The following is a 27,600-nucleotide window of genomic DNA, read 5'->3' on the forward strand; positions in this document are numbered from 1 at the left end:
CTGGAAAACACTTTTTCCTGGAATGATAAGAGGGTGCGCCACTTGATGCCAAAACAAATCTGTGTAAAACTACATCCACAGATTTTGGAGAAGGAATTCATAACTGAATGCACAGACTCTGAGTACTCTCCTAACATTAAAATTCCTTTTTTCAGCATAGTTACAATCTTTCTACTAATTTTTAGCCAACCCCAATCCTTTGAGTTGCACCACTCGGATTCTCTCTGAAAGCAACAGTTCACAAAGGTGTTAGAACATGAGGAGATCCTTTGGACATGGCTCACAGCCACTGCTCCACACCAATGCCACACCACAACCTAACCAACTCCACAACCAAAAGCTCTCAGTACATTCAGAGTTCCGCAGCAAAGCTAATAAATTCCAAGCAGCAGGGCTTGTTCACACCAGAGGTTACCATGACTCAACAAATCAATAATCAACAGCTTCAACTCACGCAAAACTGACAAGGCTGAAAATTTTTAATCACATTTCAGGAGATTAGTCTGGTTTTGCAAATCGTGCAAGACTTGACTACAGCTGTGTCACAAGCCATATTTTGGACTGCATATTCTCCCTCAATTTTTTCAGTATTTCAGGAAGAAAATAAACTGTATTTGGCACAGAGTGCACTGTATTAGTACAACAGGCACACAGCCAGCATCAGCCTATTTCCTGATCTGTTCCACTTCTTCTCATCATCCTACTTATAGCTCTTCAGATCTGCTTCTCTTCCTGCATCACCCCATAAAGGTAAGTGATCCAGAGAGTCAAAGATACATTATGGCCTCTTATCACTAAAGAGCTATAATTTTGCCATGATGATTCAGGAATCTTGCCCAAACAGTACTGCAAGAGACAAGTTAAAGAGTAAGAACCAGAAATGCATATGGATTAGTGTCAGCAAAAACATTAAACAGGATACTATATGAAGGCAAGTGCTCAAAGTGCTCAATTTCCAGATTTAAAAAAAAAAAAAATTAAGTTTACTCTAATTGAGTTCACATTTTTTTTGTGCATAAGCTCAGGGTAAGGGGAGTGTCATTACACACTGTAGTGTTAAGACTTAAAAAGAGCTTTTTGTAGAGATGATGTTAAGCAATTACAGTTATTACATATCTCATATCTCTCTTCAGTCTAGACAGCCTAGTTTAATTCCAGCAGAGTTTTCTCATCACCTTGGCAACTTCAATAAAAGGCTGTTTATTGCATGGGAAGAGAAACAGGGTGTTTCCCAGGCAAACTGTAAAGGAACTTTTGAATACAAATACCTTTTAAAGTGTGAAACTTCCATTTTTCTTCTATAAATGTAAAATAGAAAGCTTATAATAAATCTCATCCAAAGGAGTTTCTGTGGTTTATAAAATATATGTAATTTTTAAATCCAGATTTTGCAAGTTTTAAAGAGAAAAAAATTATTCAACTAAGTAATTATAAATATTAGCAACTTAACAGTCTGAAGTTTGGTCAGCTTAGATAACAATAGTTAAAAAGACAGAGCAAAACTATAAATATTTACAGATGTCTGAAAATCCTGTTGAATTTCTTTCTGGATAAAAGAAAAATAATACATTGTACTGTAAGAAGTATAATGCAGACATTAAGAATAATCAGTTGAAATAATCAAAATCCAGTCCATTGCTTAATGTCACTTTATTAAATTTGTTTAAATAAAAATTTTTAAAAAGGACAGCATAAGGACAATAATTTTTGTAACTCTATATGGAGCAGGTTTTTTTGCTTTGGCAAGTATTAACCTTTTTTGTAGTAACAGTACCAAGGAATAGAACTGGAATTACAGATATTTTCCACCAAGTTATTTGCTTGTATCAAAAGGGTCAAACTCCACTGCAATATGCAGTGTTGGGCCAGTAACATCAGACAAATGGCAAAAAAATATTACAGGGAAAATTCTCATAACTACTCAAAACAGATGATTTAAGAAGTCAGAGGATGAACAAACTTGGAAGAAAAGTCAGGTTTCTGGAACCACATGCTGTCTTAGCAAAGTCCATCAAATTTTGTACAGTGTATTATTTTAATAGTGACATTTTTCTTTCATTGTGGCATTTTGTACATGTGAAAACAATTATTTCACTACTGCCACAATATGCTTCTTCCTCTCCGGCACGAAGGGCACGGATCCTGGCTTGCTGTGCTTACGACGATTCAGTTCCCTAGAAACAAAACAGAAAAATGAAACTCAGTAGTCAGCACAAATGTTTAAGAAATCCTGTCTTCCTCCTCAAGCTACTGATGAGGTCATCCTAGAAAGAAAGCCAAAAAAGTTAAGAATTGCTCTGTTTATAATAACCAAAAGCCATATACTACCTTGGGAAAAAGGACCATCCCTTTTGAAAATAACTTTAAAGTTGGCTAATTTAGAAAGGTTTCAAATTAGCCTTTCTTTGGGAGCTCAGCTTGGTTTTCATGTCAACACAATCAGCTGCTCAAGTTTTGGAGTTTATAGCTAATAAATATGACTATTACCCGCCACTTTACTGTTAATTCAACAGCCACAGCAAAGTACGCCACCTTCTACTCCTAGAAATTCCAACATAGCAATGATCCAGGTGGTATAAAACACTCATCCTGGAATCTGGCATTATCAAAAAAACCAAAACCAGAAACCCACGAAAAGCCAAACAAAAACCAAAAAACCCTCCACACACCCTGTAACAGTCCATCCTATTTCCACTGCAATGGGGCACCATGTCATGCTTAAGTCAGCACTGTGGCTCTTTCCAACATGGCATCTGTTGCCATGTCTTCACTGTACTTCTGGGAAGCAGCCAGCCCTCACTGCCACTGGCACTCATCTGCGTTTTCCTTAGAATCAATCCAGTAGCTCATGATCCCTCATTGAGATGCTCAAAGGAGCTCTATCACTCCCACGGGCCACAGCAGGGATGGGTTTTATTTAGAGGAAGAGAAAGTGCAGGCAAAGAGGAGCACGCACTTGCGGCGCCGAGCCTCCCTCATGATGCGCTGCTCCTTGATCTGGCAGTAGATGCTCTTGGGCAGGTGCCGGTGCTGAGCTATGCGCCGGATCTGGGGGTGGAACTGGAACTTCTCCTTCAGCTTCTGATTGTAATTCATGGCTGCCTTCTCTCGGGGTGCAAGCTGCAGGGAAAATAACACAGACGAGCACGTTATAAAGGAACAGGGATTTAACTGTTAATCTCCTTTACAAAATAAAATTTTAACTTTTCATTCAAATGGCTTCTTTCTAGTAAATTCCTCCAGAATACAGGAAGGTAAGTATTAAAAAACCTAAAATTCCAACAATATCCCAATGCTCAAACACAAAACGTTATCATTTTAAAGCTGAGTGAAGTAACCAAATTTAATTCCAGAGAATCAGATTTTAATGTGCTGTAGAGTGACAAATGAGAACCTAAATAGCTGACAGTAAACACTCTTTGATTAGTCTTTCCTAACCTCGGATGACAACCAACTTTCCCTGTAAAACAGAGATTTTCAGGCATTTTAATCACTAGGCAGTGTAATTAAAAATGCTGTAGAGGAACTGCCCTCATGAACAGCTTTACAGAAAGCTCTTCAGGTGGCCTGAATCTTACCCAGCTTCCCTGATCCCTTGGGAAGCACAAAGCACGGATCAGATTTCAAGTATTAGCTTGACTATATAGCACACAGAGAGCTCCAACTTTCATCAAGCAGCTAAAAAAAGTCTTGGTATCACAACCACATGAAATACAGGTGAGCTGGTATTGCCATAAAAGACTAATTTTCAATTCATGTTTAAAATTCTGTCCAAGCCACCATCAAAGTAAGAAACATGTTCTCTTGACAGTCAATCTACAGAAGATTTTTTTTTCAACTAGGCTTTTTCCCTCTGGTTCTAATGTCTATTTATCAAAAAGAAAAAAATGTGTTTCCTGTGGTTTTGTTTAAAGCATGAATTGCTTCATGAGCAACCTCTATGTATTTTGGATTTACTTGGATCTTTGGGAATTTCAGCTGCATTTCAGTCTAGTGAGTTTTCATATAAATATAAAATCTGTAAATATAAATTTAATATGATTTTAATCCCATCCGCTTTTTCCTAACCTCCTGCCCAAACTCTGTAACTCCAATACTTCAGACATCTTAAAAACCCTTCATATCTTCCATTAAACCATGGCACCAGTCTTTTGCCATCCCACATTTATGTCACAGTACTATCTCCACCTAAAACATTAAAAGTAAAACAATAGTTCATGCAACTACTAGTTATTCAGCTTTGCAAATGACTCGGTGTCACTAACTTCTCACTTTCCAGAAAGGACAAACTGATTCTAACCAAAAAAAAACAAAAAAAAAAACCAAAAAAACCCAAAAAAACCAAAAAACAAAAAAAAAAAAAAAAAAACAAAAAAAAAAAAAAAACAAAAAAAAACCAAAAAAAAAAACAAAAAAAAAAAAAAAAAAACAAAAAAAAAAACAAAAAAACCCCAAAAAACCAGTAACAAAACCAACAACTTTATTACACACACAATTGGAAATTTCACTTACAATATAATGAGACACATGATTTCCCCCCCCCCTTGAAATCAGCAATTGGCTACTTATTCTCCACTCTGGAGATCACTTTTGTGTGTGCCTTCTGGTAGAATTTTTCATGAATTCCGAATAAATAATTAGCACACTCAGATGATTTTGGTCCAGAATACCATAAATGGTCTGAAAACAAGTATTAAAAAATTACCCCAAAGGAGCTTCTGATTTGGGACATTAAGGAAACCAGGTACCAGATACAGAGTTGCTCATGGCTCAAAAAATTCTTATTCAAACATCAGAGATACATGATGCTCTTAACCTGTTTCTCCACACCCTCTTGTTCATAAAATCCAAATTCTTCTGCTTTACTTACTCATTGTGGCCTCTGAAATTGAAATTGAGTATATTTTACAGTCTTAGCCCACTAAAGTTACCCTCCCCCTTTTACTGAAATTCCTTCTTGTGAGCCAGCCTGTGAATAGCTGGTTCACTCTCAGTAAATCCCAGGTGTTCCCACTTTGCAGAAAACTGCCAACATAATCCAAATTAAAAAGCTTTATTTTAATTAAATGCAATGATTTTTCTTTAATTTTAGAAGAGCAAATTGCTGCCTATTTAGTATAACCTTGATGATTCTACAGACAAGAGGTGATTCTGTAAATTAAAAGATACATCCAGGACATCTTATTTTAAAAAATAATATAGATTAAGAGATGGTGGAGCCTGACTCCATTTTTATGGGTAATGTGGTATAGAGAAAGGGACACAGCTGGTGACTTTCCACCCAACTACCAGATGCCAGCGGCCAATACACCCGGCTGTGCCAAGTGCACCCTCATCCACACAATGGGAAAAGAAAATGTTGCAGTAATGACAAGTTTCCTTCATGAGAGGTAGCAGATAGCCAAGAAAGCACATTGCAATAATGCACTGAATTCCAGCTTTCTCTTGTAAGTCACTTTATGAAGTTCAGTGTGAACAGCTCAAGAGAACTGTGTTACTTCCCATTCTGTTTTGGGCTGGAGAAGATGCACAGCAGGATTAGAGATTTCATTTATAGGGACTAGAACACTCTCCAATTTAATATATGTAATAAATTAGGATTTATGTGACATCATGAGGGGAAGACATAGTTAAAGGTGATATGACTGTTCAAATAATGAATGTGCAATTTCTTTCCTACACGAGAAAAATGAAGATTATGTGGCAGAAACACATCTGATTTGTGTCCCTTACACAGGAGGACTTCACAGCAAATACTTAGGGTGAAAAAAGGGAGAAAGAACTCTTAAATGCAACCAAGTTGTCAGCAATAGGAAAATGCCTCTTCGAGTAAACTGCCCATGCCTCTTCTCCTCCCTCCTGATGACATAGACTGCTTATTTTTCCATCTAAGCAGAAGAAAAGTAAGCATTTTTGCAGAGCCCTGATTAGAAGCTAAAACCACCCTTAAAAAATTCTTCTCTTCAAGAGGGCTGTATTTAAAACTCCACACTATTAAGACTTCTGTAATTCAGCATGAGAATATGAAATGAATGTTTATCTGTCCTCTTCAGGTTGCCCTTCTAGGATAGGGCAGGCAAGAGCACAGATGCAATATATTTTTAGAATCCAGATATATCCCAGCAATTTTCTACACCATAGCTTGTCTTTATTTATTTTTCAATTGCTCTGCGGAAAACACCTTCTAAATTTATAGCCATGAAGTTCATTATTCATTCTTTCCTGGACCAAAAATTTTGATCTCTTTACATCTAAATGGATGACAAAAGCAAAAAACCAGAAAGGTAATGTAGGGCAATGTAGATGTTAAGAGCATAAAATCATAGCTACAGGGCTGAAGTTGCAGGTGCACTGAATCACAAACTGAAAATCACTATGAAAAGAATGCCATGACCCATAGTGTCTGGTACTGCTTGTTATCAGCATTATCTCAGAAAATGGAACCACATACTAGAAACAGACTGAAAGGATAAACAATTGCTTAAGACAGTTTGGAGTGCTCCGGCTAATGCACTTTGCTAGATCAAAACCAAGACTTCCAACAGCACTTTCTCCTCTCTCTACTAGCCCATACTCAAAATCTGCTATTTCTGCATTTTTTAAGAAAGCAGTAAACCTATGCTCCACTACTGTTCACTCATTCATCAATAGTTTCACTAAAATTCTAAGCATCCTAACCCACTGCTCTGTACTAATTCATAAAAGTAACAGAGACAAAATTTTGCAGCTGTTACTCACAGAAGTTACTAAGAATTCACACTCTAAGAAGTGCAGGTATAGTTTCTTTTTTAATGTGGCAGACTGAAGAGCAATACAGATTCTACAAGTTTAACTGATGGTTCATTACTTTCAGTACAATTTGGAGAACCCAGTCTATCCCTTTCTTTCTGTCAATTACATTAATTGTACACTATTAACTGAAATCCACTATATTACTGCTGCTTTTTCAGCCTTTCCACTCAGACCAGGCTCAATTTTCCTCCTCAAAAGTCAAAATCATTTTCCTTTTCATAAATCCCAAACTTCTTCAACAGCACAGGTTAAAAAAGCATCAAACATACTTAACAAGCCATATATTATGTATTTGAACAGTCTAGAGTTTCCCAAGTCTTAACTGAGTCTTTTGCTTCTGGGCATAGAAGATAGATGCTGAGATAGATGCTCACTGCTTTAAAAATAACACCTGTTACATCCTATTTAATAATACATACTAATCAATTGATGAAAATTTATTAAAAGCTAAATGTAGAAAATTATTTTGAAGCAACCTCTGCAGTAGCTCCAACACAGATATTTGGGTTTTGTTACCCCTACGTAAAATCTGTGCAGACTTAATTCTCAGTGGAGCAGAGACACAAGATGCCTCTGGCTCCTCCAGAAACTTTTCTTCTTTCTTTCATGTTTCACTGATTTTGAATAATGAGTGCAGTGCCAAATACATTAAAACCCAAAAGAAACATGCATGTCAGAACTGATGACTGCTTGGGTACAGCTCAGAAAGTACAACTTTCCAACTGGATAAATGTTCACCAGCCACAACATGAGTATTACATATTCACTATAACTTCCTTTGAACTCAGCAATGTGAAAAAACAACTAAGTACTCACCAAAGGAAAAAAACCAAAGTTTGATTACTATTTTTCTTTCTCAGTCAGGATGTTGATTTTTACCCACTCCTGGCACAAAAAATATCCATCTTAAAATACAATGTATTGCAAGATTTTAGCATTATATCAGAAATACAGTGACCTTTGGATGAGTCATTCAAAAAAATCTTCTCAGCAAAGAAAAATAGCAGACCAAGCAACTAAGCATTTAAGACATATTTTGACACTTCTGACAGAATTACTGAATGTTCAGCTTTGAATATTCAAAACATGCAAAAAATAGCCACAGACTGTGGAATGACTGGACACTTATAAAATAAGCAAGCATATGTCTGTGAAGATAAGAACACCAACACTCTAAAAAAGAAGCAGATACTAAAAAAACATCAGTGGAACCTGCTAAATAGCCATTAACAGTTGCATTCTTAAGAATCACAGGAACTACCAGGCTGGATCAAACAGGGATTCGCACTGAATCCAAGCAACATTCCCAAGATATATCCAAGAGCCTGATAAGCCATGAGGACTCCTGAGTCCTATTAGCTACAATTGCTCTCTAAACATCTGAAAAATAAAACTTCATAGTGCTTCTAAAAAAATTTTAATCAACTATAGCCACTTCAGACAGCTTCAAATTCTGTGTCTTGCTAAATTCATGGCTTCAACAACACCATGCTTGAACACATTACCACATAAGATACAGAGGTGTGAAATGTTCTTTTCTCATTATAATGTAATTCTTCACAAATTCTTCTCTGTTCTGTGAAGTGAGAGCAATTTTTCTATGCCCCTTTTAAGTTCTTCCTGTATTTCTAAATAGTTTTGCCTCTTAAGATGACTTTTTGATGTTGCGAGGTGTTTTCTCTAAGATAGGATGATAAATTATGGGAGGATTTTCACTTCTGACAGTAAAAAAAACCCCAACCAACCAAAACAAAACAAAACAAAAAAAAAACAAAAAACCAACAACAACAAAAAAAAACACCCAAAAAAACAAAAAAAAGGAAAAAAAATCCCCCCAAGAATAATTTAAAAAACAGAGAAAAAAAATCAAATAATAAACCACATATCCCTTGACCTGTGTCATAGATAGCTATTGATTTGGTTCTCTTGGGAGCCGACAGCCCAAGTGCTGTGACAGAAACACACACCCTTACAGATGTCACAAAAACTTCACTGAAATGATCCCACAAGAGCAGAACCATATTGTGGGTGCAGCCCCCAAGGGCCACATCAAGCAACAACACTGTACTCACAAGGGAAAACAGCAAAGGCTGTTTTTTGTAGGACTCCTGTAAGGTGAAGGAACACAAGAGTATTAACGTGCAGACCATATCCAATAGCCAGTAGTCACAACTAAGTACTGTCTTTTTTTAGGCCCATCCATGGCCAGTTTTCACTGAGCAAATACTACAGAAAAGAGCAGAATGTCATTTACCAGTCTGTGTTCTGAACACTTAAACAACAGCTAAGTTGTCCTTTTGGTACGCAACATTTCTGCAATGTAGGAGTAGCTGTGCTTGCCTATTACTTCCCAGAGTCAACTATCCTTACTCTTTCATAACAAAAGCAGCCAATGCCATCTAGTAGTAGTCAGTGCAGTGAACTTTTTGTTCACATCTGAAAATATCAGGAACGCTTCTACACGAAAATGATATTTGTGACATTTTTTTACCCACTTGTCCTTCACACGAAGGGCTCAGAGTAAAGATGAACATCAAAAATACCAGACAATTCTGTTACAGAACAGCGTCTTAGAGAAACATCATGATCTCTTGCTAAAAATATAGTGAGCAAATGGAGAAAGCGTCAGTTAATATAATAAAATTAGGTGAAAAGGGTGTTGCCACGGGCATACGGATATAACAGAAGGAACACAGACAATATTTCTACCCAACACTGCACTATCTAAACAAATTCAACATGAACATTAAATCCAAAAGTAAAGTCTCAAAATAAGCAACTATGGAATTGATAATTGTCTTTGACCAAAGCACCAATGGGAAAATACCAATAATCAATGCAGAAGAGCAGGGGGGGGGGGAAAAAAAAAAGAAAAAAGTATCCATTAAAAAATTAAAATAAAAAAATTCAACATAAACAGTCATTTGTAATCAGAATTACTGCAGAGACCACAAAGCTGTGCGGTTTTTTTATCTACTGCTCTGTAGCAAAACTGGGAATACTAACAGGACTTCCCAATACCTATGGTGGGCCATGGCTAAAGATATACATGTTATTTTAACTGTGCTACTCCACATCCAGTGCTTCAGAGAGCACAGCAGTCCATGAATTATCCTGTGTCCAGTGTAGCCCAAAGTACTCCTCCACTCCCTCCACCTGCCACCTCTCCCAGCTCTGTTTCACTTCCCTCCTACAGATAATTCAAGTTGACAGAGCTTCAGGTAATTACAAGCAGTCCTAGACATCAGTATGCAAGAGATCCAGCATCTCAGCTGTACCACATTGTTCCCTGAATCACAGCTTCCCTTTCATCTCCCCACAACCTTTCACAAGACCAAGCAGAAACTCCCCCAGACATTATCTGACAGCTCTGCTGATGGGCTAAGAAAAGGCAATCTAAGCACCTCCAAAATACCATAACAATATAAAGCTACATAAAGGGATTACTCCCAGCACGCAAAGTGCCAAATTATTCTCCAAAGTCACTCAATACTTTGACTCAACTGTGCAGATGAATCTATGCAATTGGTAACTGAAAGGGAACATTTGGGCTTTGTCTGTACACAAACATTTGAACAAGTATAACAGAGAAGTCTTCCCTAATGAGGCTGGTGATCGTTCACACTAGGAACACCCCGACCAAACAGACTTACACTGAATTAAACAGACTTCAGATAGCACCCTAGTTTTCCCACTTCGTATCTGAGAGTTACAAAGCTTAACAAGAATCTCGGTGTCAAACTACACATCAGTGCAAAGCCTACTTTACAATACATATGCTTATCATTGCATTTTTTTTAATATACTTTTTTTTTAACAAACTGCATGAATGAATACGAACTAATCACATTCCAGTCAAAATCTTTAAAAGTAGTGACTCTAAACTTCAACAGAATTACTTAAGTATGGCTAAACAGAATTTATTACCTTTTTCCCAGTGGTAAAGGATGAATTCTAACCATTAGCACACATGTAAAAAATTCAATTCTAGTTTAGATAGAACTGATAATTATTGTTAACATTAAACAAGACCAAAAGAAGTCATCTTGTATAGCAATAATGAGGCATCTCATTTTCTTATTATAAGCTGCAGTAAATGCAATGAGCTGTACTGCACATGTCAATCTACAAATTAAACACAAATGTCATAATATTATTTTATCGCTTCCCTTCATAAACAAGTTTTAAAAGTTGAAACGGCTAACTGGTTGTAATAATAACAAAAACCCCCAAGCATCTTGTGATAACAAAAAGCAAAATGCAACTCTTACCACTCCCAGTTTTTCAGAGGCATTAGCTTTCCACAGGCGAATATTCATCTCATCTGAGCCACACAGAATGTATTTGTTATCTGAAGTCCATTTTACAGTGATGACGTGCTGCATTCGTTTGGTATGATAAACCTCCCTAGAGCAGAGACACATTTTTAAATTATCTATCATCACTTTTCTCACCATTACCTTTCAAATAGCACAGAGCATTCTGTTCAAGGCAAAATATTTTTGCATTTTCTTGCTGTTGTTTTTAAAAAAAATCTGACCTTTTTAAACACTGCTGATCTTACCTTTCTATAGATAGAGATTCAAAAAAAGTGTGATAGATTGATAAAGGACTACCTAGGATAAGATGCTTTTTAAATAAGTGCTTTCACAGAAATCATAGTACTGAGTTAAATAATAACAACTCTTTTTGCAAACCATGCTAAGGGTATACAGTATGAAACGCATACTGTTCCTGAAATAATTTTGATTAATATGCTTTTACATTCAGAGTATTACAGAATGGGAATGCAGAAAAATAGGTGCCAAAGAATCTAACACCAAACAGCAACAAAACACCTCCTAGCTGTCCATTTATGATATGGCAATGGATTTGCTACTCTTCATTGTGATTTCCCTCCTTTACCCAAAAATGGACTCCACTTCTTTTTTAATTTCTGCTGATTAGACTCCTGCTCAACAAGTGCTGTTGAAAAATGTTTCTGAATGCTGCATTTAAACCAATATTTAGGTTAAACTTTTGTCTAAACTTTTGTTAAATTTTTGTCTAATTTTTAGATGTATCAAACAAGTTTATTCTTTTATTTCTGCTATAAAAATAAAGGACTAAATACACTTTTTTGGGAATTCTAGTTACTTATTAGCATTCTGAAAAGAAGGAAGAAGCAAGGTCTATTTATTGTCTACCAATAGTCATTCCTTTGATGCATCAGTCATGCACTACAGCTTATTCTCTTTCTTCCATTCAGTTATTTTTGCAAGGAAAACCCAAGTAATAATGTAAAAGAAACACAGAAGCAACAGCTATTCAAGTGATGTGGAGAAACTTGACTGGGGTTGAGCTGAAATGGTTGCAAGAAAAGTAATCAATATATCAGAATAAATAAGCTTCAATAAGCTTAATCACCTCTTTTCATTCACCAGCAAGCAATACTCTACAAGAACAACTATGTGGAAGACTAAGCACACCTACCATCAGAAAACATTAATACTCACATCGGCTTTTCACTGTTTAATGGCATGTGTGCACATCTGCACTTTCACAAGAACTTCTGTGTTTTACTTTCCTTCTACCACATGACTCAGTAACAAAGCTTTTCTTCACCCACCTTTGGGGAACTAAGTCATTTTCCTTTTCATACTTTGAATTTGCAGCCTTTGCCTATCCTGTGGCTGTCATCACAAGGTATTAAATGTCATTTTTCAGGGACAGGAAAAACAGAAAACATGGCCAACTAACCTGGATCTGTCATTTAGAAGTTTGCACAGAAATACAGTTCTGTCTGCTAAGCATTTACTAAATTTAATCAACTTCATAAAAAACCTTATTTCTTAGGGCTAAACAATTTCACTATTTGAATTTTCATTTAAAAATAAAATAGAAAGCAATTGCAGTTAGGAGTTTTTCAGATTGGGAGGACATCAGAAGTAAAAACTAGAATAGCACCAGGATCCTTATTTACAGTTATTCCTAACTGTCCTCTCAGTTTTCCAAGCAGGATCAGATCTTCTCTTTAGAGACTTTCTCCATTCTGTGAGATTAAAATGAACTGTGCAATTCTAAAGATGCCCAGCTTCTAAAAAAATTTAAGTGTACCAGAACACTCTAATCAGCTTACACGAGGCAAAATTTTCATTTGTAAAGCTTCTCCTCACTAGATTTATGGCTACAACACAAAAGGGGGAAAAGTGTGGACAAAGAAAAACCCCTTCCACAGGCCTTGGCAGCAATCTGCTAAAATGTGAAATAAAGCCTTTTACTGTTGTGCTATGGGGTCTGAAAACCTCTCTGCAGTGATGTGTGTTAACTGTACATATCACCACTTCTGTGAACATTCTTAATTCATACAAAGAAGCTGCTAACCATATTGTTTAATAATGCAAGTCAGAAAAAACTCCCAAACCTACAAAGAAACTGCACCATCTAATCACATTTAAAGTATTATTGCAAGACAAAAAGAACATGAAAACTATCAGCAGATTAGATATAGAGGGAATGTAAATAGCCCCTCTCACTATTTAATGCAGCATAGGAGCACAAACAGTTACTCGGCATGCACAATTTCATCAATCAATAATAAAAATATACTCCTTCACCAAATCAGTATTTCAACGTTTTCACCCTCAAACCACCTAGAACTTGACTCAGTAACAACCTTCTGGGAGGACAAGGCTGGAGAGAGGAAGTCAAGCAGAACTAAAATAAAATTAAGAATAAAGAAAAAGGAGGAAGAACTGACAAGAAAGAATAATGAAGGCAGGTTTATGAAGATCAAATGATACCAGAAAGATCAGATAACTTGCCCCAGTTTTCATGAAACTGAAAGAAAACAAAAAAATAATGGAGACACAGTAGATTCAATCTGAACTCAAGCAAAATATTTAATATACTGACTTATGAAACCTTACATGAAAAACAAACTCCATGTGAATTGCATTCAAAGCACTGTATTACAAATCAAAACCAGGTTAACAAAATATGAACAAAAGGTAGTAAATGCACTGAAATAGATCACAAAACGGTCCCAAACTGATCCTCAGGAATTCATACAGCAATCTATTTTACATAATGTCTTCAGCAATCATCCACATAGGATGAAGACAATCCCTAGGAAACCAAATGCTACAATGCTGTAATATATGGCAAACTCAAGTGGTGACAAAAACAGAACAAAGCAACCTAAAATCACTAAAGATGCATCAACAGGGAAATCAAATGGGATTCACCATGGTGAAATACAAATGACACGAACACAGTAATCCACTCTAATTTCACCTCCATATTGTGGAAGAAGTGCTACTTGTTAAATAGTTCTACTCTTGATCCATACTCCAGAACTAAGTCAACTACACAGCCTGTCAGTTTCAAGCTACCGACAGAATAAGATTTCAACACTCACAGGAAGCAAATGCCCCAGTGAAGATGTTAATGAATGAATTAGTAATTTTGAGGATTTGGAAGGAAGTCACTGGAATGAAGAGAGAGAAAGGTGTAAAACTACTCACCTGCTGTGACCTTTGTCTACAGGAAAAATGCGGATGGACTTATCAAAGCTGGCAGACACAAATTCTTTCCCAGTGGGTGAATAATCCACATCAAGGACAGCAGACACATGATCCATGTGCACCATCACAGGTGATTCAAGAAAGCGCATATCAAAAGTATATAAGCTTTAAAATAAATACATCACTAGCTTAGTATCAGAACAAGTCCTAAGTAAAGAGTACATTTTACATAAACCACACTTAAGGATAGAGCCATACTGCAGAGGGAACTCCTTAAAACAGCTCATAATATGTGAAAAGAAAGAAAATGGCTTTGTTTAGGGTTTGAAAGAAGCTTGTTAATCAAAGGATCTAGTTATTGGATCAGGTTTCTTTCTCCCTATCAAAGGACAGATAGGCTCCACTTCATCATCTGTCCATGGGTCAGATTGCAGGCATCACACTGGCCTCCTTTACTCCATCTTCCCATGTAAGTATGCACCCTGAACTTGTAAAAGCACCTCTCAATCATTACAGAAAGCCCATCAGTTCTGAAAGGTTTCCTAATATTCTCCTGCTGTGAACTCCTAGTAATTCAGAGTCTACTGTAAAGTTCCATTTGGTTGGCATCCTTTCTTACTGCCTAATTATCTTAGGTAGACAAGTGCAAGGAAAGCTTGGTGTAGCAAGTCTAGTAGTGCAGGGAAAGCTTGGTCCTTACCCATGGAGATGCTAGTTCAGCAGAGCACACTATCCATGGAAAAACATGGAAGGCAGGTGTTTTATGTTAAAAGTAAACACCTAGCTGCTGGACCACAGCTGGTTTGCTCTCAAGGACTTGAAAGCTCAGATAAAGCCTACCTCTACTCCCTCTGAATAAAGAAGCCAGGCCTAATCGAATATGCAGATCATCAAATAAGTGTATGTGCTTTACAGACAATGCATTTATTGGAACCTGATTAAGATATACCATTTAGTAGGACTATTATGTTAAAAAAGTTTAATTCAACAGATTTCTCACCTTTCTTTCTGCAGATGAATGCATAACTGAAATTAAATATATCTTACTGAATACTATAATGGTGATTATTGCTTTTTCCTTCTAAATTCCCCAAGTATGCAGCATCTTATTCAAAATTGCTACTCCATATAACCAGCAAATACTTGCATATGCATTGTTGATGTGTGCATTTGCCTTTGCATACTAAATGCTTCAGGCTACAAGAGAACAGTTGTCCCTAACAAAAACAGCTATAATTTTTAGTTTAGCAAGAGGAAGAAAAAAAAATTGAAAAAACCCAAACCAGCCAAAAACCAAATTCATAAACAAAAACCTCAAACTTATACACAAACAGATTAGGTAGTCTAATAGTTTTACCATAACATAAATACAAGAAAAACAGCACATTGAATATAACACCACTTTCAAGGTCTGAGCCAGATTCCATTTCCTTAGAAAAACAGCCTTAAGATAAGTGACAAAATTCCTATGTTCTAGAAGAAAACAGTGATCTATTGTTAGATCACTGACTTCCTGGAAAAAAGGATACGGAGCATATTTGCAATGGCCTAGTTTTGAAGAGACAGCTTTTTCAATATCAGATTAGCTGTTCATATGAATAGTATTGTTGAAAAGTAAAAAACTGCTCCGAGACATTGAAAGGATAAGTACTGCAGTCTCCAGAACTGTCTCACAAAAGATTATTTTTTTTAAGAAATGTTCTCATGAAAATAACTGATCAGTACAATGTATCAAGCTTCACAAGAGCTGGCAAGAAAATAAACACTTATATTGCCTCAGACTGGACCAATAGTACTTATTTTCCAGGGCCTATCTCAAGTTATACTTGCATTCAGCTGCATTTATTCTAAGTTACACTGCTTTTTACCCCCCAGGTACTGAGACACACAGAGAGTGGCAGTCTACCATCAATTCATATTTCTTAAAATCAGTATTCCTGTAATTCTCTAGATTGTAAAGCAATCCAAATTTAGAGTTTGAGTAGTCTTTTAAAAATTTATTTTAGCACAATCATAAATAACCAAGATACAGATGAATAATATAATCTGTCCAGGATTATCAAAAATCAAGGTTACACTTACTTGTAATCTTCATTGGCTGCAGTAAAAATGAAAGCTTCCATAGGGTTCCAACACAGTGTATTTGTCCTCATGTTCAAGATAACCTGAAATATATTTACACATTGCTACCTTGTTAAAGGCAGTAAAATACTCACTGCAGTTCAAAACTTCCTACATTCCCGAAGACAAGGACTTAGTAGACAGATAATTATGGCAGAGGAATAGTACATGACAGAATGTTTCCTCAGCAGTGTTAGAAGTGAAACCCAAGAACCTCCTGTCCCTCATTACATACTTCTGCTTTAGGCTACACAACAATTAAATCTTCCTCTGTAAATCACCTTAGAATCAAATTCTTCTAAGTGGTCATTTAACATGGCAACCTGTTAGTAGTCAACAAGTAAATCTGGAACTTCCAAAAAACTTCACTTCTCTGTCCTATTTACAGGAACCTTTAGTTAAGTAATCTATAGACACACCTAATTAAATGGTTATTTCAAGGGACATAGTCATTAATTGAAGCTGTGAACCAACATTTGCAAAGCAATTGTAACATGTTTATGTTCTCCCAGTTATTACTCCTTCATTATTTTATGTCTAAAATTGCAGTTCACCAATTCTCCTGGCCAGCTGCCATTTCTTGTGGAAGTGCCAAGCAATGCACACACAAGTTACTGTGTTGTCAGGTACTCAGCACTCTCACTGTACCAGCAGTGAATCATTCCTCACACATTTGTAAGATTTGCTTGCTGCTTGTAAGCATATGGCCAACAAAGAGGCCAGCTGGCCCTGAAGTGGGAGGAAGGCAGCTGATAACAGATTAATAAAACCCTTCTGCTTTCTAACTGCAGACTAGACAAGAGGCACTAGCAAGCTGTATGTTGGATGTCCCCACCTTGGAGGACAGCTGGGCCCCTGTGGGACAAGGCAAGGCAGGGACAAAGTCATCTGACACATCAGACACTGCAGCTTTGGCTTCTGCCGAGTCTGAGGGGAACTTCCAACCATTTACTTGAAAATAAGACCTATACAGTATGCCTGACACAAAGTGGATGTGTAATTACAGAGCAACTGATTAACAAACTGAACAACTCTATAAACAGGATTTTCTACAATGCTCCAGGCCAGCTATAATCCTACTTAAAAATCCTGAAATTTGTTTAACGGTATGGTATTCAAATCTCATTTTTATTCTTGGCTTACTACACTGAACACCATAAATTTACACACCTATTTCAGACTATAGTTGTACAATTATAACCCTTACGGTAATGAACACAGTCTCAAACCAAGTTAAGTGATGATTTTACTGAACATCCCTCCAAAAGATTGCAATGAATGTGTGTCTATTCCTGTAATTCTCATTCTCCCTAAATCCTCATTCCCTAGGTGACACCATCCTGTTCATTATAAAGTCTGTGCTGCAGAACACTGCTTATTTTCAGGAACTGCACGCAACCAGAAGGGAATGTAACCATCAGATGTCTAAAGTGATCTCTAGTTTAAAAAGCAGACACTGAGGTGTCCTCTGTTTACTCTAATGCGACAACTAGAATTTGCTCAGATTTCAGTATTGTTCTAGTTATAAAACTTGCACAAAACTGGGAAGTTAATAATCAAGGACCATTCTTTATTCCTTCCTGGTTCAAGTTTACCAGCCACTGCAAAATGAGCACACAATCAATGTTAGCCCACCATATCTCTAAGTACTTTAAGTCATTTTATAAAATAACTTCAATATTGCTAAAAATCCAGCTCTTTCAAACGGAGTCAAGTCCTGTCATGCTCCGAATCTCTATTTTTACACCAAAATTTACAAGCCTTCAGTTGATTTCAGCAGTGGCTTTTTTTTTTTAAATAGTACCTAAGAAATGAGATTGTATCTACAGTTCTAGCATTAGGTTTAGTAACAACTATATAAGGCAACCTGGGCTGGAAGTGATTTAAGTTGCTGTAAATACATTAATAATGGCATTTCAGAACTATCTAAACCCATGCCAGAGCCATTTTTAACTGCTATTTTTAATCTATTGTACATCTTCTTAGAAAATGGGTAAGTTTAAGTCCCCATTAAGACAAGTCAAAATTGTGAAGTACCTGAAGACTTGGTTCTCTGGGTTTAATTATTTTAACTGTGAACAGTTGCTTACAAAGAATGTCAGTCTGGAAATGCTGACATTATTTTAGTACAGAAACATTACCCAAATAATTAACCTGTCTTCCCTTACTATCAGCAAGGTTTTTGGTTGAGATGAACACCTAAGAATGTAACAAGCAAGAGAAAACACAGCTCCTGTCAGCTGTTAAAATGCTAAAGTCTATCTTTACAACACCCTAAGCTTTCCTGATCCCACAGGTTGCACAAGAATGACTTTTAAAGTGTACCAATTCCTATCAAAACATTTTCCTCTTGTCTCTGAACAGAATTGCTTTCATTCATCTCTCCCAGCTTTTTTTAGACTAGTTCTTCTTTTGAACCTAGGTAGCATCTCACTATCTCATCCCTCCCTTTTTAAAACTAAAGGCTTTGAAATCCACACTCAGGACAAACGGGCAACAGTGTGAGAATTGTGTGAATAGGAATGCATGTGTGATGTACTCCTATTTCCATTCATGAAGGGACTGCCACCGAGTTCCAACTGCTCTGCTGATCAAATTCCAGGAATGCAGCAGTGCCAGAAACCCATGCCCATACATAAGTATGGTAACATTAATAAGCAAAACCAATCCCTTAGGAGTTCCAAAGTTCTTAGCTCTCAATGCAGAAACGGACATTTCACCTCCTCTCCACAGGAGAATTATCCCTATCTCAGGAGAAAACCCAGTACTGTGCCCATGGAAGCAAGGAAGTCCTAACCAGTGTTTTATTCCTACGGCAGGAAATGCATCTCAGCATGCTGCTTACATGAGATACACATACACAAACATGTGCACACAGTCTACAGTAATTCTATATCCACACGTATGTACAGTCATATATTTAGCATATATACATAAGTAAAACTCTGTTAGATTCAAAGGTAGTTCACAAAGGATCCAACTGCATCTTTTGACCAGATGCTGCAGCTCTACAGCACTGGCTGGGTTAATTTCAACATTCAGGTCTTTAGCTGGCATCACTGACAAGTTTCTATAAGCACTGCCTCAGTGGCCCAAATGAAACTTCACTAACAATTATTGGGGCACAGGGAGAGAAAGAAACACTGTTATGCCTTCATAAGTAAAGGAAACAACATTCCTTTTTATCACTAAGTACCATTTTAATGTTGTAGTGTGTATCAGCTCAATGACACCGCAGGCAGTATGTAACACTGAGTGCATACTCGCAAGCCAGAATATTGTATTTCAAGAAGAACATAGTTAAAATAGATCTGGGGCTTAGAACTACTGAACTTGATTGAGGTTTGATAGGTGGGTATGAATTACCAGCCTCTTATCTGAATAAATACAAATATTCTGTTAAATAGGAATCTTTAGGTCATCAGTATGTTCCACATATAAATATTATTTTGATTACACTGCAAAGGATTTCTGAATGTTTATGGTGGGTATATAGGGAAGGGTTTCTCTTTGAAAAGGGTTTTTTTTTCTCCCTTTGAAAGAAAAACACCTTTTCAAATACAGAGCAAGGCTCTCCAGTGGTGAAGTTAGCTTGTTTCCTTCTGGTAAGGAAGAGAAAAAAAAATTAAAAAAAAAAACCACACATACATAGACAGAATGCAATACCGGAACATAAAGTTCTTATTGTGAAATTGCTGTCAGGTCAGGCACTTGATCAAGAATTACAACAGAGTGAGCATGACAGCCTGTCTGGATGCAGAAGAAGGCCCTTCTAACTCTGCATTGTTTAAATCCCAACGTTAATTCAAACTCAGAAGACTCAGACAATGAAAACTCAGTTAACTCAGATTTCAGAGTTTCCCATTCTCTACTGTCACCAACAGTTACATGCTATTAACATATTCAGTATGATTATTAGCACCAGTAATTAATCTTAAAAAGAAAAATATTACCTTCTTTAATGGAGTTGATTTTCTGATATCATACAGCACAATATTTCTGTCAGAAGCACAGCTTCCCAAAAGGTAAGTCTGAAAAAAAAACCCAAAAACCCCAAAACCAGTGTGTATGGTCTTCTGAATACTTCTAGAGTGTGGTTAATAGCTTACATCAAATACCTAAGCTGTTTCACAAAGCTGGTCATGAGTTTCTTTTTCAGTCAAGGAAATACCTTCATCAATTTTTCTGTACAGCTAATTACCCAGCACAAAGATTTTAAATAGCTTTCCCTGTAAGATCCAGAATCCATGCAGCGCCCTCTACTTTAAAACTAACAGACAATTCCTCATAAACACTTTTTCTATGAGCACAGCCCAGTCAAGGGGTATAACAGAAGTGCTGTAAAAGATCAAATGCAATTGTTTTGCTGTGGGAAGAGTGAGAAGTCTCAGTCACAGGGAGTAGAATACTGGAACAGATGAACTGGCAGCTCCTCAGCCACTTAACTGCTACACTGCATGACTGAGGGACTAGGTATGTTGTTGTTGTGGGCAGAATGGAGATTGCTCTGCTTTTGTTTCTCCTCTCCCACACTAGCAGAGACAAAAGATAGGAAGATAAAATTGTATGGTACTACATTCCAAAATAATATAACCATCAAAATCTATATATGCATCTCCTTACATATTCCATTAAAACATAAAATCTAAATTTGGAAGAAAAAAAATCAAGATGGTGTAAACAGAGTTTACATTTCATATTCTTCAAGAAAAATACTAATTTCCAATAAATTACATAATCATTACCTCAATGGGATTAAATTTTACACTGCTTATGCTATCAAAACCCCAAGTCAGAGAACACTTGGGGCTTGTCCTTTGTTCATCCCAAATGTCCACTTGATGGCCACAGGTAGCAAAAACAGGCTCCTTCCAGTGGTGATCAATTCCTGTATACACTGTCTTTAAGGGAAAATAACAAAAAAAAAAAAGCAAAAATTTTAAAACCCAATTGTATGCATAAATATTCAATTATGTTCTGTTAGGAAAAAAAAAAATCAACAAATCTTTACATGTGGAGTCTCACATGGTTTTTCTCATTTATATTACTGAAAATTAAGTCACCATTGCTACTAGAAACTAAACCTTATCAGATGTACCCCTGCCAGTAGGCAAGCTTTCTTTTCCATTTAAGGTGCATGTATGCATTTTTTGGTAATTTACAATGGAGTTGGCACTAAAGGCATATTTACAAAATCCTGGCTCATTTTAAAGCAAATGAAAAATTTAAGAGCGCAACTGTATTTTCAGTAGGGACTTGAACGGATTTCACAGACATTACAATAACTAAAGAGTTTCAAACCATCAATTTGAAAAAAGCATTTAACATTTTTCTTAACACAAGCTTATCATAAATTCAAAGTGCCAAAATATCTATTTTTAGACTGCTTTTGTCAATAAGGAAGATGTAAAGTTAGTATTTTGTATTGAATGGTTGTGAGATTGGTATGAAAAGTAACTTATTTAATGCAGACTAAGCACTGACAATACACATCTGAAGAGACTACAGAGAAATGTGACCAGTTTGCAGGAAAGGGATAATTAGTACAGACAGAGCTAAGCAGTCTCTGGTGGCATTCGAGGAGTCCTTTCTGGTTACATGTAAAGTAAGTGCAATAAAAACATGAAGATACTTTAAAAATGCCACAATAAAACTTGATGCCAGCAAATTACAACCCATTATGATAATAAGTGATATCAAATTATTTCTCTCTCCTTCAAAAACTAGATAAGAAATTATTCAAACTTAATTCAAAAGAAGAGGTGTGGGAAAATCAAAACTCCTATTTTACTACCTTTCCAAGAATTGTATGAACAGGTTCTTCTTCTTCTCCGTATTCTGGGCTCTCCATTTTCCACTGCTTTATGGTTTTGTCATCACCAACCTGGAAATATTGGAGAATTTATGTACTGTTTTATGTAAATATATTCCCTTTTATTTTGCTAGATGAGCTTTGCAATTAAATACAGGCATCCTTTCAAAAAAAAATATTCTGTAATATACACACATGCTTCCTCCTGTTTATTTTTTGTTCCATTTTATATCTCCAAGCTACAGATTAGCTCTCCTGGTCATAACATGTCATTAAAACATGTACATGGTCCGGCTGCAGTGAACATTCTTCACAGCAGCCTACCTGGCACTGTGTTTTTGATGAAAAAAACATCAGGGCTGAAAAAAATATTTGGGCTGAAACAGCCCTGATACAGCCCCCAAGCCTTGGCTGTGCATTTCCCCCTGCTCCCACTCTGTCTCCATCATCCCTGCCTCACCCACCAGTAACAGGCTTGGGGTGGGCAGCAGACTGGGAGGGGACACGGGCATGACAGATGTCCTGAACTGGCCAAAGGAGTATTCCATACCCCAGAACAATGCTCTGCAATAAAAGCTGCAGTACTGGGAGCAGAAAGAGGAGGTGGGGGCTGCTCAGAGATTGTCTGGGGATCTGTCGGCTTCTGAGAGCCAGCGATGGATTCCCAGTTTGTTGCTTGTTTCCCACCACCACCTCTCCTTCACCAATTCCATTGTCCATCTTGATTCACAAGGCTTTTCCAATTTCCAGTATAGATAGCTGAATAGGAAAAAGGTGAGCTGGAATGATGGCTATTTTGTAAGGCTAAATTTTGTGGTTTTTAAACTGCAAATTATCTTCTGGAAGTGACTTTGGTGAGCCTGTAATCAGTTAAAAGGCACTTTCCACCTCAGTTGCTCTGGTTGCCTGCTCCAAATTTTGTTCTACCTCTTGCACTAATGCCAGCACAAGCTTTTGCAGGGCTGTGCAGTGACCTGGATCATGAAAAAAAAGGCCTAAAAAAATATTAGCTTTACAAGTTTATCCTCTCCTCCCTGACTGCACTATTACTATTTCTCTCCCTCTCTCAATTTTCAGGCAGACATTTCAAAAGGGGAGTAACTAACTTGGAGTCACTTAGGGTTTTTTACTGTGACTTTCCCTATATCCTAACTACTGTCCCTGTGACCTAGTCTATACCTTAGAAAAAATAAATATACTGTAGTGAAAATGGCTCTTTTATGACCAGTTTAAACAAAGCACAACCTCAGGACACTTCCTGTTTTCAAAAACAGTTCTTGTTGTGATATCTCAGAACTGTTTTAATGCCAACAGGAAGACATACTATTTCCAAGCAGTTTACATGCAACTGAATCTGTTGTGGTTTTTTATGAATCAATAAAGCTTTATTCACCTGGAATGGTCTTAACTTAATCAGATTACTTTTAATCATAGTATATGCAAATGGTTACTTTTTTACATGGAATATGTGTATGCAAATGGTTACTTTTTAACTTTTTTAAGTCTTGCAATGAACTACTACTACTTTACTACTTTAACAAAAACTAGTTTACTGGAGTTTTAATTACAAGACCATCTGTTAGCTCTTTGCTCATATTTATCTCTTCCATGCTCTTGAACGATATCCATATCCCAGCATCAGAAAAAACTTTATCCTAAATAGAACTGTCGGGTTCACCGACACATTTAATAAGTGTATTCATACAATATTTACATGTTCTGTGGCAGAGAGCAAGCTTCTCAGTGGAAAACAGATGGTGAGCAGGTACTCTGTGCTGCTGCACTGCTAAGGAGCCACATAATACTCACAGTGAAGAATGATGTGCCACAGAAACGGGCACACATGCCTCGAACAAAGCCTTCATGGGCTTGTATCGTGCGGATACACTGTCGTTTGGTCAAGTTCCAAATCTTAACCTGATAAAAACAAAAAGCAAATATTCTGTAAGCTTTCCACAGCTGCAGTTGAGTATTCAAGTACAAGAGACCACACATGTTGTAATGAAATGGCAGAGTTGGCTTGGACACCAGTCAGATTTTATCATGTTAAAAAATAATTATTTCTTTCTTGAAAAATAATTTTAGAAGTGAGGCTCTTTTGTTCCTACACTCCCCCACGACCTAAGCTGTATACTTTCTGCATTTTGCACTCCCATGTTTTTGAACTAGAATTCTTGCTAAAAAAAAGCAGCAGTTATAAAATTAGCAAAAAAATACCCTTTTAAAGACAAAAACACAAAGAAATTTGGAATCAACAGAATTTTTTCTGTCCAGTTGCTGTACTACATTGTCTATAGATGTCCACCTCTCACAGAGCTTTCTGTTTAAAAGCTTTTGGGCTAATTTAAAAACCAACAACAAAGAAATGGAGTTCACTTTTTATATTTTTAAGTATTTACAGTACCCTGTACTTCACTTGCTCTATCAGTGAATAAGAAATTTGGGTAAGAACTTTCATAGAAATTTGTTCCACTTTCTCTGAAAAGGTTAACCTCCCTTATACTACTCCATGACATGAGCACTTTCTATAAAAAGCAGAAAGCAGCCAACTGCCTAGAAGACCTTTAACCTGCCCTTGATTATCTTTAAAGTATTCAAGTACTATCAAATGAGCAATGTAAGGGTGAGAAAAGACAGGTAATTCAGAAAAGACAGGTAGTTTTTTCAGCCACTAGTTCCACTAGTCCTTGATTGCTATTTATAATAGTTATGTAAAACAATAAAATATATATATACATAGGGTTAGCCTTTTTTAGGCAATATGAAAGCCTGCTATTCCAAAAAATTTTTGGCTGTATGCCCCTTCACCCTAGCTAATCTGGCAGTTTAACTTCTCTAGGGAAAGCCATCCCAATGTGTATTGGGTTTGCGCGGCCAGGTTTTGGTAGTGGGAGTCTACAGGGGTGGCTTCTGTGAGAAGCTGCTGGAATCTTCCTCCACGTCCAACAGAGCCATTGCCAGCCAGCTCCCACACAGACCCACCCCTGGCCAAGGCCAAGCTAATAAGAAATGGTGGTAACAACTCTGTGATAACACATTTAAAAAGGAATAAAAGTAACTGCACTCAGAGAAGAGAGGGGCAAGAATACATGAGAGGAATAACTGCAGACACCAAGGTGAAGGAAGAAGGAGGAGGAAGAATGAGGTTCTTCTGAGCCTCTTGTGAAGACCATGGTGAGGCAGCAGGGCCCCTGGTGCCCATGGAGGAGGTTAATGGGAGTGCAGAGATCCACCTGCAACTGTGGAGAAGACCGAGACCAGATGCACCCAAAGCAGGCTGTGATCCATGGCAAGCCCTTGCTGGAGCAGTCTCCTGGCAGGGACCTCAGAACCCATGGAGAGAGGAGCCTACACTGGAGCAGGTTTCCCAGGACTTGTGACCCTGTGGGGACCCACCCCGGAGCAGCCTCCTCTTGAAGGACTACACAATGTGGAACAGCCACCAACAGCAGCAACTCATGAAAAGCTGCAGTCTGTGGAAAGGACTCACACTGCAGAAGGACATGGAGAACTGTCTCCCATGGGAGGGACCATGGTGGAGCAGCAGAGCATCTCCTCTCCTTGAGTAGAGGCAGGAACAACTTCTAATGAACTGACTGTAACCCCCTCCCCCCGTTTCCTTGTGCTGACAGGGAGAAGGGAGAGCCTGGGGAAGGAGGGAGGGCTGGGGGGAAGGTAATTTTAAGGTCTGTTTTTACTTCTCATTATTTTGTTCTGAGTTTGTTAATATTAAATTCAATTATTAACCCCGTGTTCAGTCTGTTTTGTCCTTGGTGGTAATAGGTGGGTGGTCCCTCCCTGTCCTTATCTTGGCCCATGAACCTTTCACTACAGTCTGTCTCCCAGGTTTGTCTCCCAGGTACAGTGACAGAGTTATAGAGCAGCAAAACTGCATGAGGTTGGAGGTAACATGCTGAACAGAGGCAGAAAAGTAAGGTGTGACCAAACCAACCAAACAACCCAACAAAACACAAAAGAGAAAAAAGACGTGTGTTTGTTGTGGTTTGCAAGCTTACCTCCCCATCACAGGCTCCAGACAGCACAGTAGACAAACTTTTTGGATGTTTGGCCATGCAATTAACTCCATCTCTGTGGCCATCAAGTGAACTAAGAAAGGGTTTTGCAAACACACGTTCTAGCTTTGTGGCATTCAGAGCTCTTACATACTCTCGTGCAACCTCAAATGGATGCAATGCAGGGTCATAGTTCCTTGGAACTGCAACAGAAAGAACACACATTAGAAACCCACGCTGGAGCAGGTCCAGAGGAGAGATAAGCAGAGGGATGAACTACCTCTCCCATGAGGAAAGGCTGAAAGAGCTGGGGTTGTTCAGCCTGGAGAAGAGACAGCTCAGAGCAGACCCCACTGTGGCCTTTCAGTATTTAAAAGGGGCTGTGAGAAAGATGGGGACAGACTTTTTAGATGGTCTATTATGATATGACAATGAGTAACAGTTTTAAACTTAAAGAGGGTAAATTTAGACTAGATTAGAGGGGAAATTTAGACAAGTAAGAAGTGTTTTACAATGAGATGGCACATGCCCCAACAATGTTCTGAGCAGCCTGATCTAGCTGAACATGTCCCTGCTCATCACAGGGCAGGGTGTGGGGGGTTGGACTGGATAACCTTTAGAGCTCCCTTCCAACCGACAAAACTCTATTATTCTGTGAGTAAAATCAACACAATTTTTGGCAGTTTAAATAATGATTGTGCAAGAAGCAGAACTCCATATACCAGGAATAGAACAGCATTAAGCGCAAAAAACTGAAAAGGGTAATCTAGGAAATACTAAGCGCAATCTCGGGGTACCAAATCAGTGATTAAACCCCCAGCCCCCACTCCTGCTCTGACGCCGCTTCCAGACCAGGCTCTGGAAGCTCCAGGCTCTGCCACCCCGATGGGAGCTCCCGGCAGCCGCCGCCCGGGCCACGGCAAGGCAAGTTCAGCCCCCAAGAGGCCCCGCACGCGAATCCCCGCCTGGGAGCGGCACCCGGGGGGAGAGCTCCCGGTGCCCGCAAGGAGGGAAGCCCAAAGCCCCTGCCCGAGCTCTCCGACTCTCGCTGCTAGCGGTCAGCGGCGGAGGGGAGGGGACCGGAGCGGAGCGCGGACGACGGGCGCTCGAACGCCTTCCCGCGCCGCCGGCCTCATCTCTTCCGGCCGGGCCGGGCCGGGCCGTGGGCCGAGGGCCGGTGCCGGTGCCGGTGCCGGTGCCGGAGCCGGAGCCGGAGCCGGACTCACCGCGCTGCAGGTCCAGCTTGGTCTCCCTCACGTAGTCATCGGGGTTGCGGCTCAGCACCTTCACCCGCATCGCGCCGCGCCGGCACCGTGCGCCCACGTGACCGGATGCGCCGCGCGGGCCGTTCTCGCGC

The 27,600-nt window shown here is 38.2% G+C and overlaps 1 protein-coding gene across 1 annotated transcript; it reads right to left on the reverse strand.

The window, feature by feature from the left end:
- Positions 1-1,631: 1,631 nt before the first annotated feature.
- DCAF13 (DDB1 and CUL4 associated factor 13) lies at positions 1,632-27,578 on the reverse strand. The gene is made up of 11 exons (XM_066547601.1): positions 27,470-27,578; positions 26,247-26,446; positions 24,040-24,147; positions 22,213-22,302; positions 21,164-21,319; positions 20,372-20,449; positions 16,380-16,462; positions 14,298-14,462; positions 11,064-11,199; positions 2,957-3,120; positions 1,632-2,174 (listed from the first exon to the last, which is right to left on the reverse strand). Exons 1-11 carry the CDS (start codon positions 27,537-27,539, stop codon positions 2,087-2,089), a joined length of 1,338 nt encoding a protein of 445 aa, XP_066403698.1. The 5' UTR covers positions 27,540-27,578; the 3' UTR covers positions 1,632-2,086.
- Positions 27,579-27,600: the final 22 nt, after the last annotated feature.

This window comes from Molothrus aeneus, chromosome 1 (assembly GCF_037042795.1).
Source record: "Molothrus aeneus isolate 106 chromosome 1, BPBGC_Maene_1.0, whole genome shotgun sequence".
In the NCBI taxonomy this organism is placed as follows: Eukaryota; Metazoa; Chordata; class Aves; order Passeriformes; family Icteridae; genus Molothrus; species Molothrus aeneus.

Bases quoted from the DNA above. Each gene is read 5' to 3' on its own strand.
- DCAF13 (XM_066547601.1), bottom strand. From the start codon at position 27,539: ATGCGGGTGAAGGTGCTGAGCCGCAACCCCGATGACTACGTGAGGGAG. The intron at 26,447-27,469 runs GTGAGTCCGGCT...TTTCTGTTGCAG, and splicing joins CAAGCTGGACCTGCAGCGCG to TTCCAAGGAACTATGACCCT. The intron at 24,148-26,246 runs GTAAGCTTGCAA...TGTTTTTATCAG, and splicing joins CTGGAGCCTGTGATGGGGAG to GTTAAGATTTGGAACTTGAC.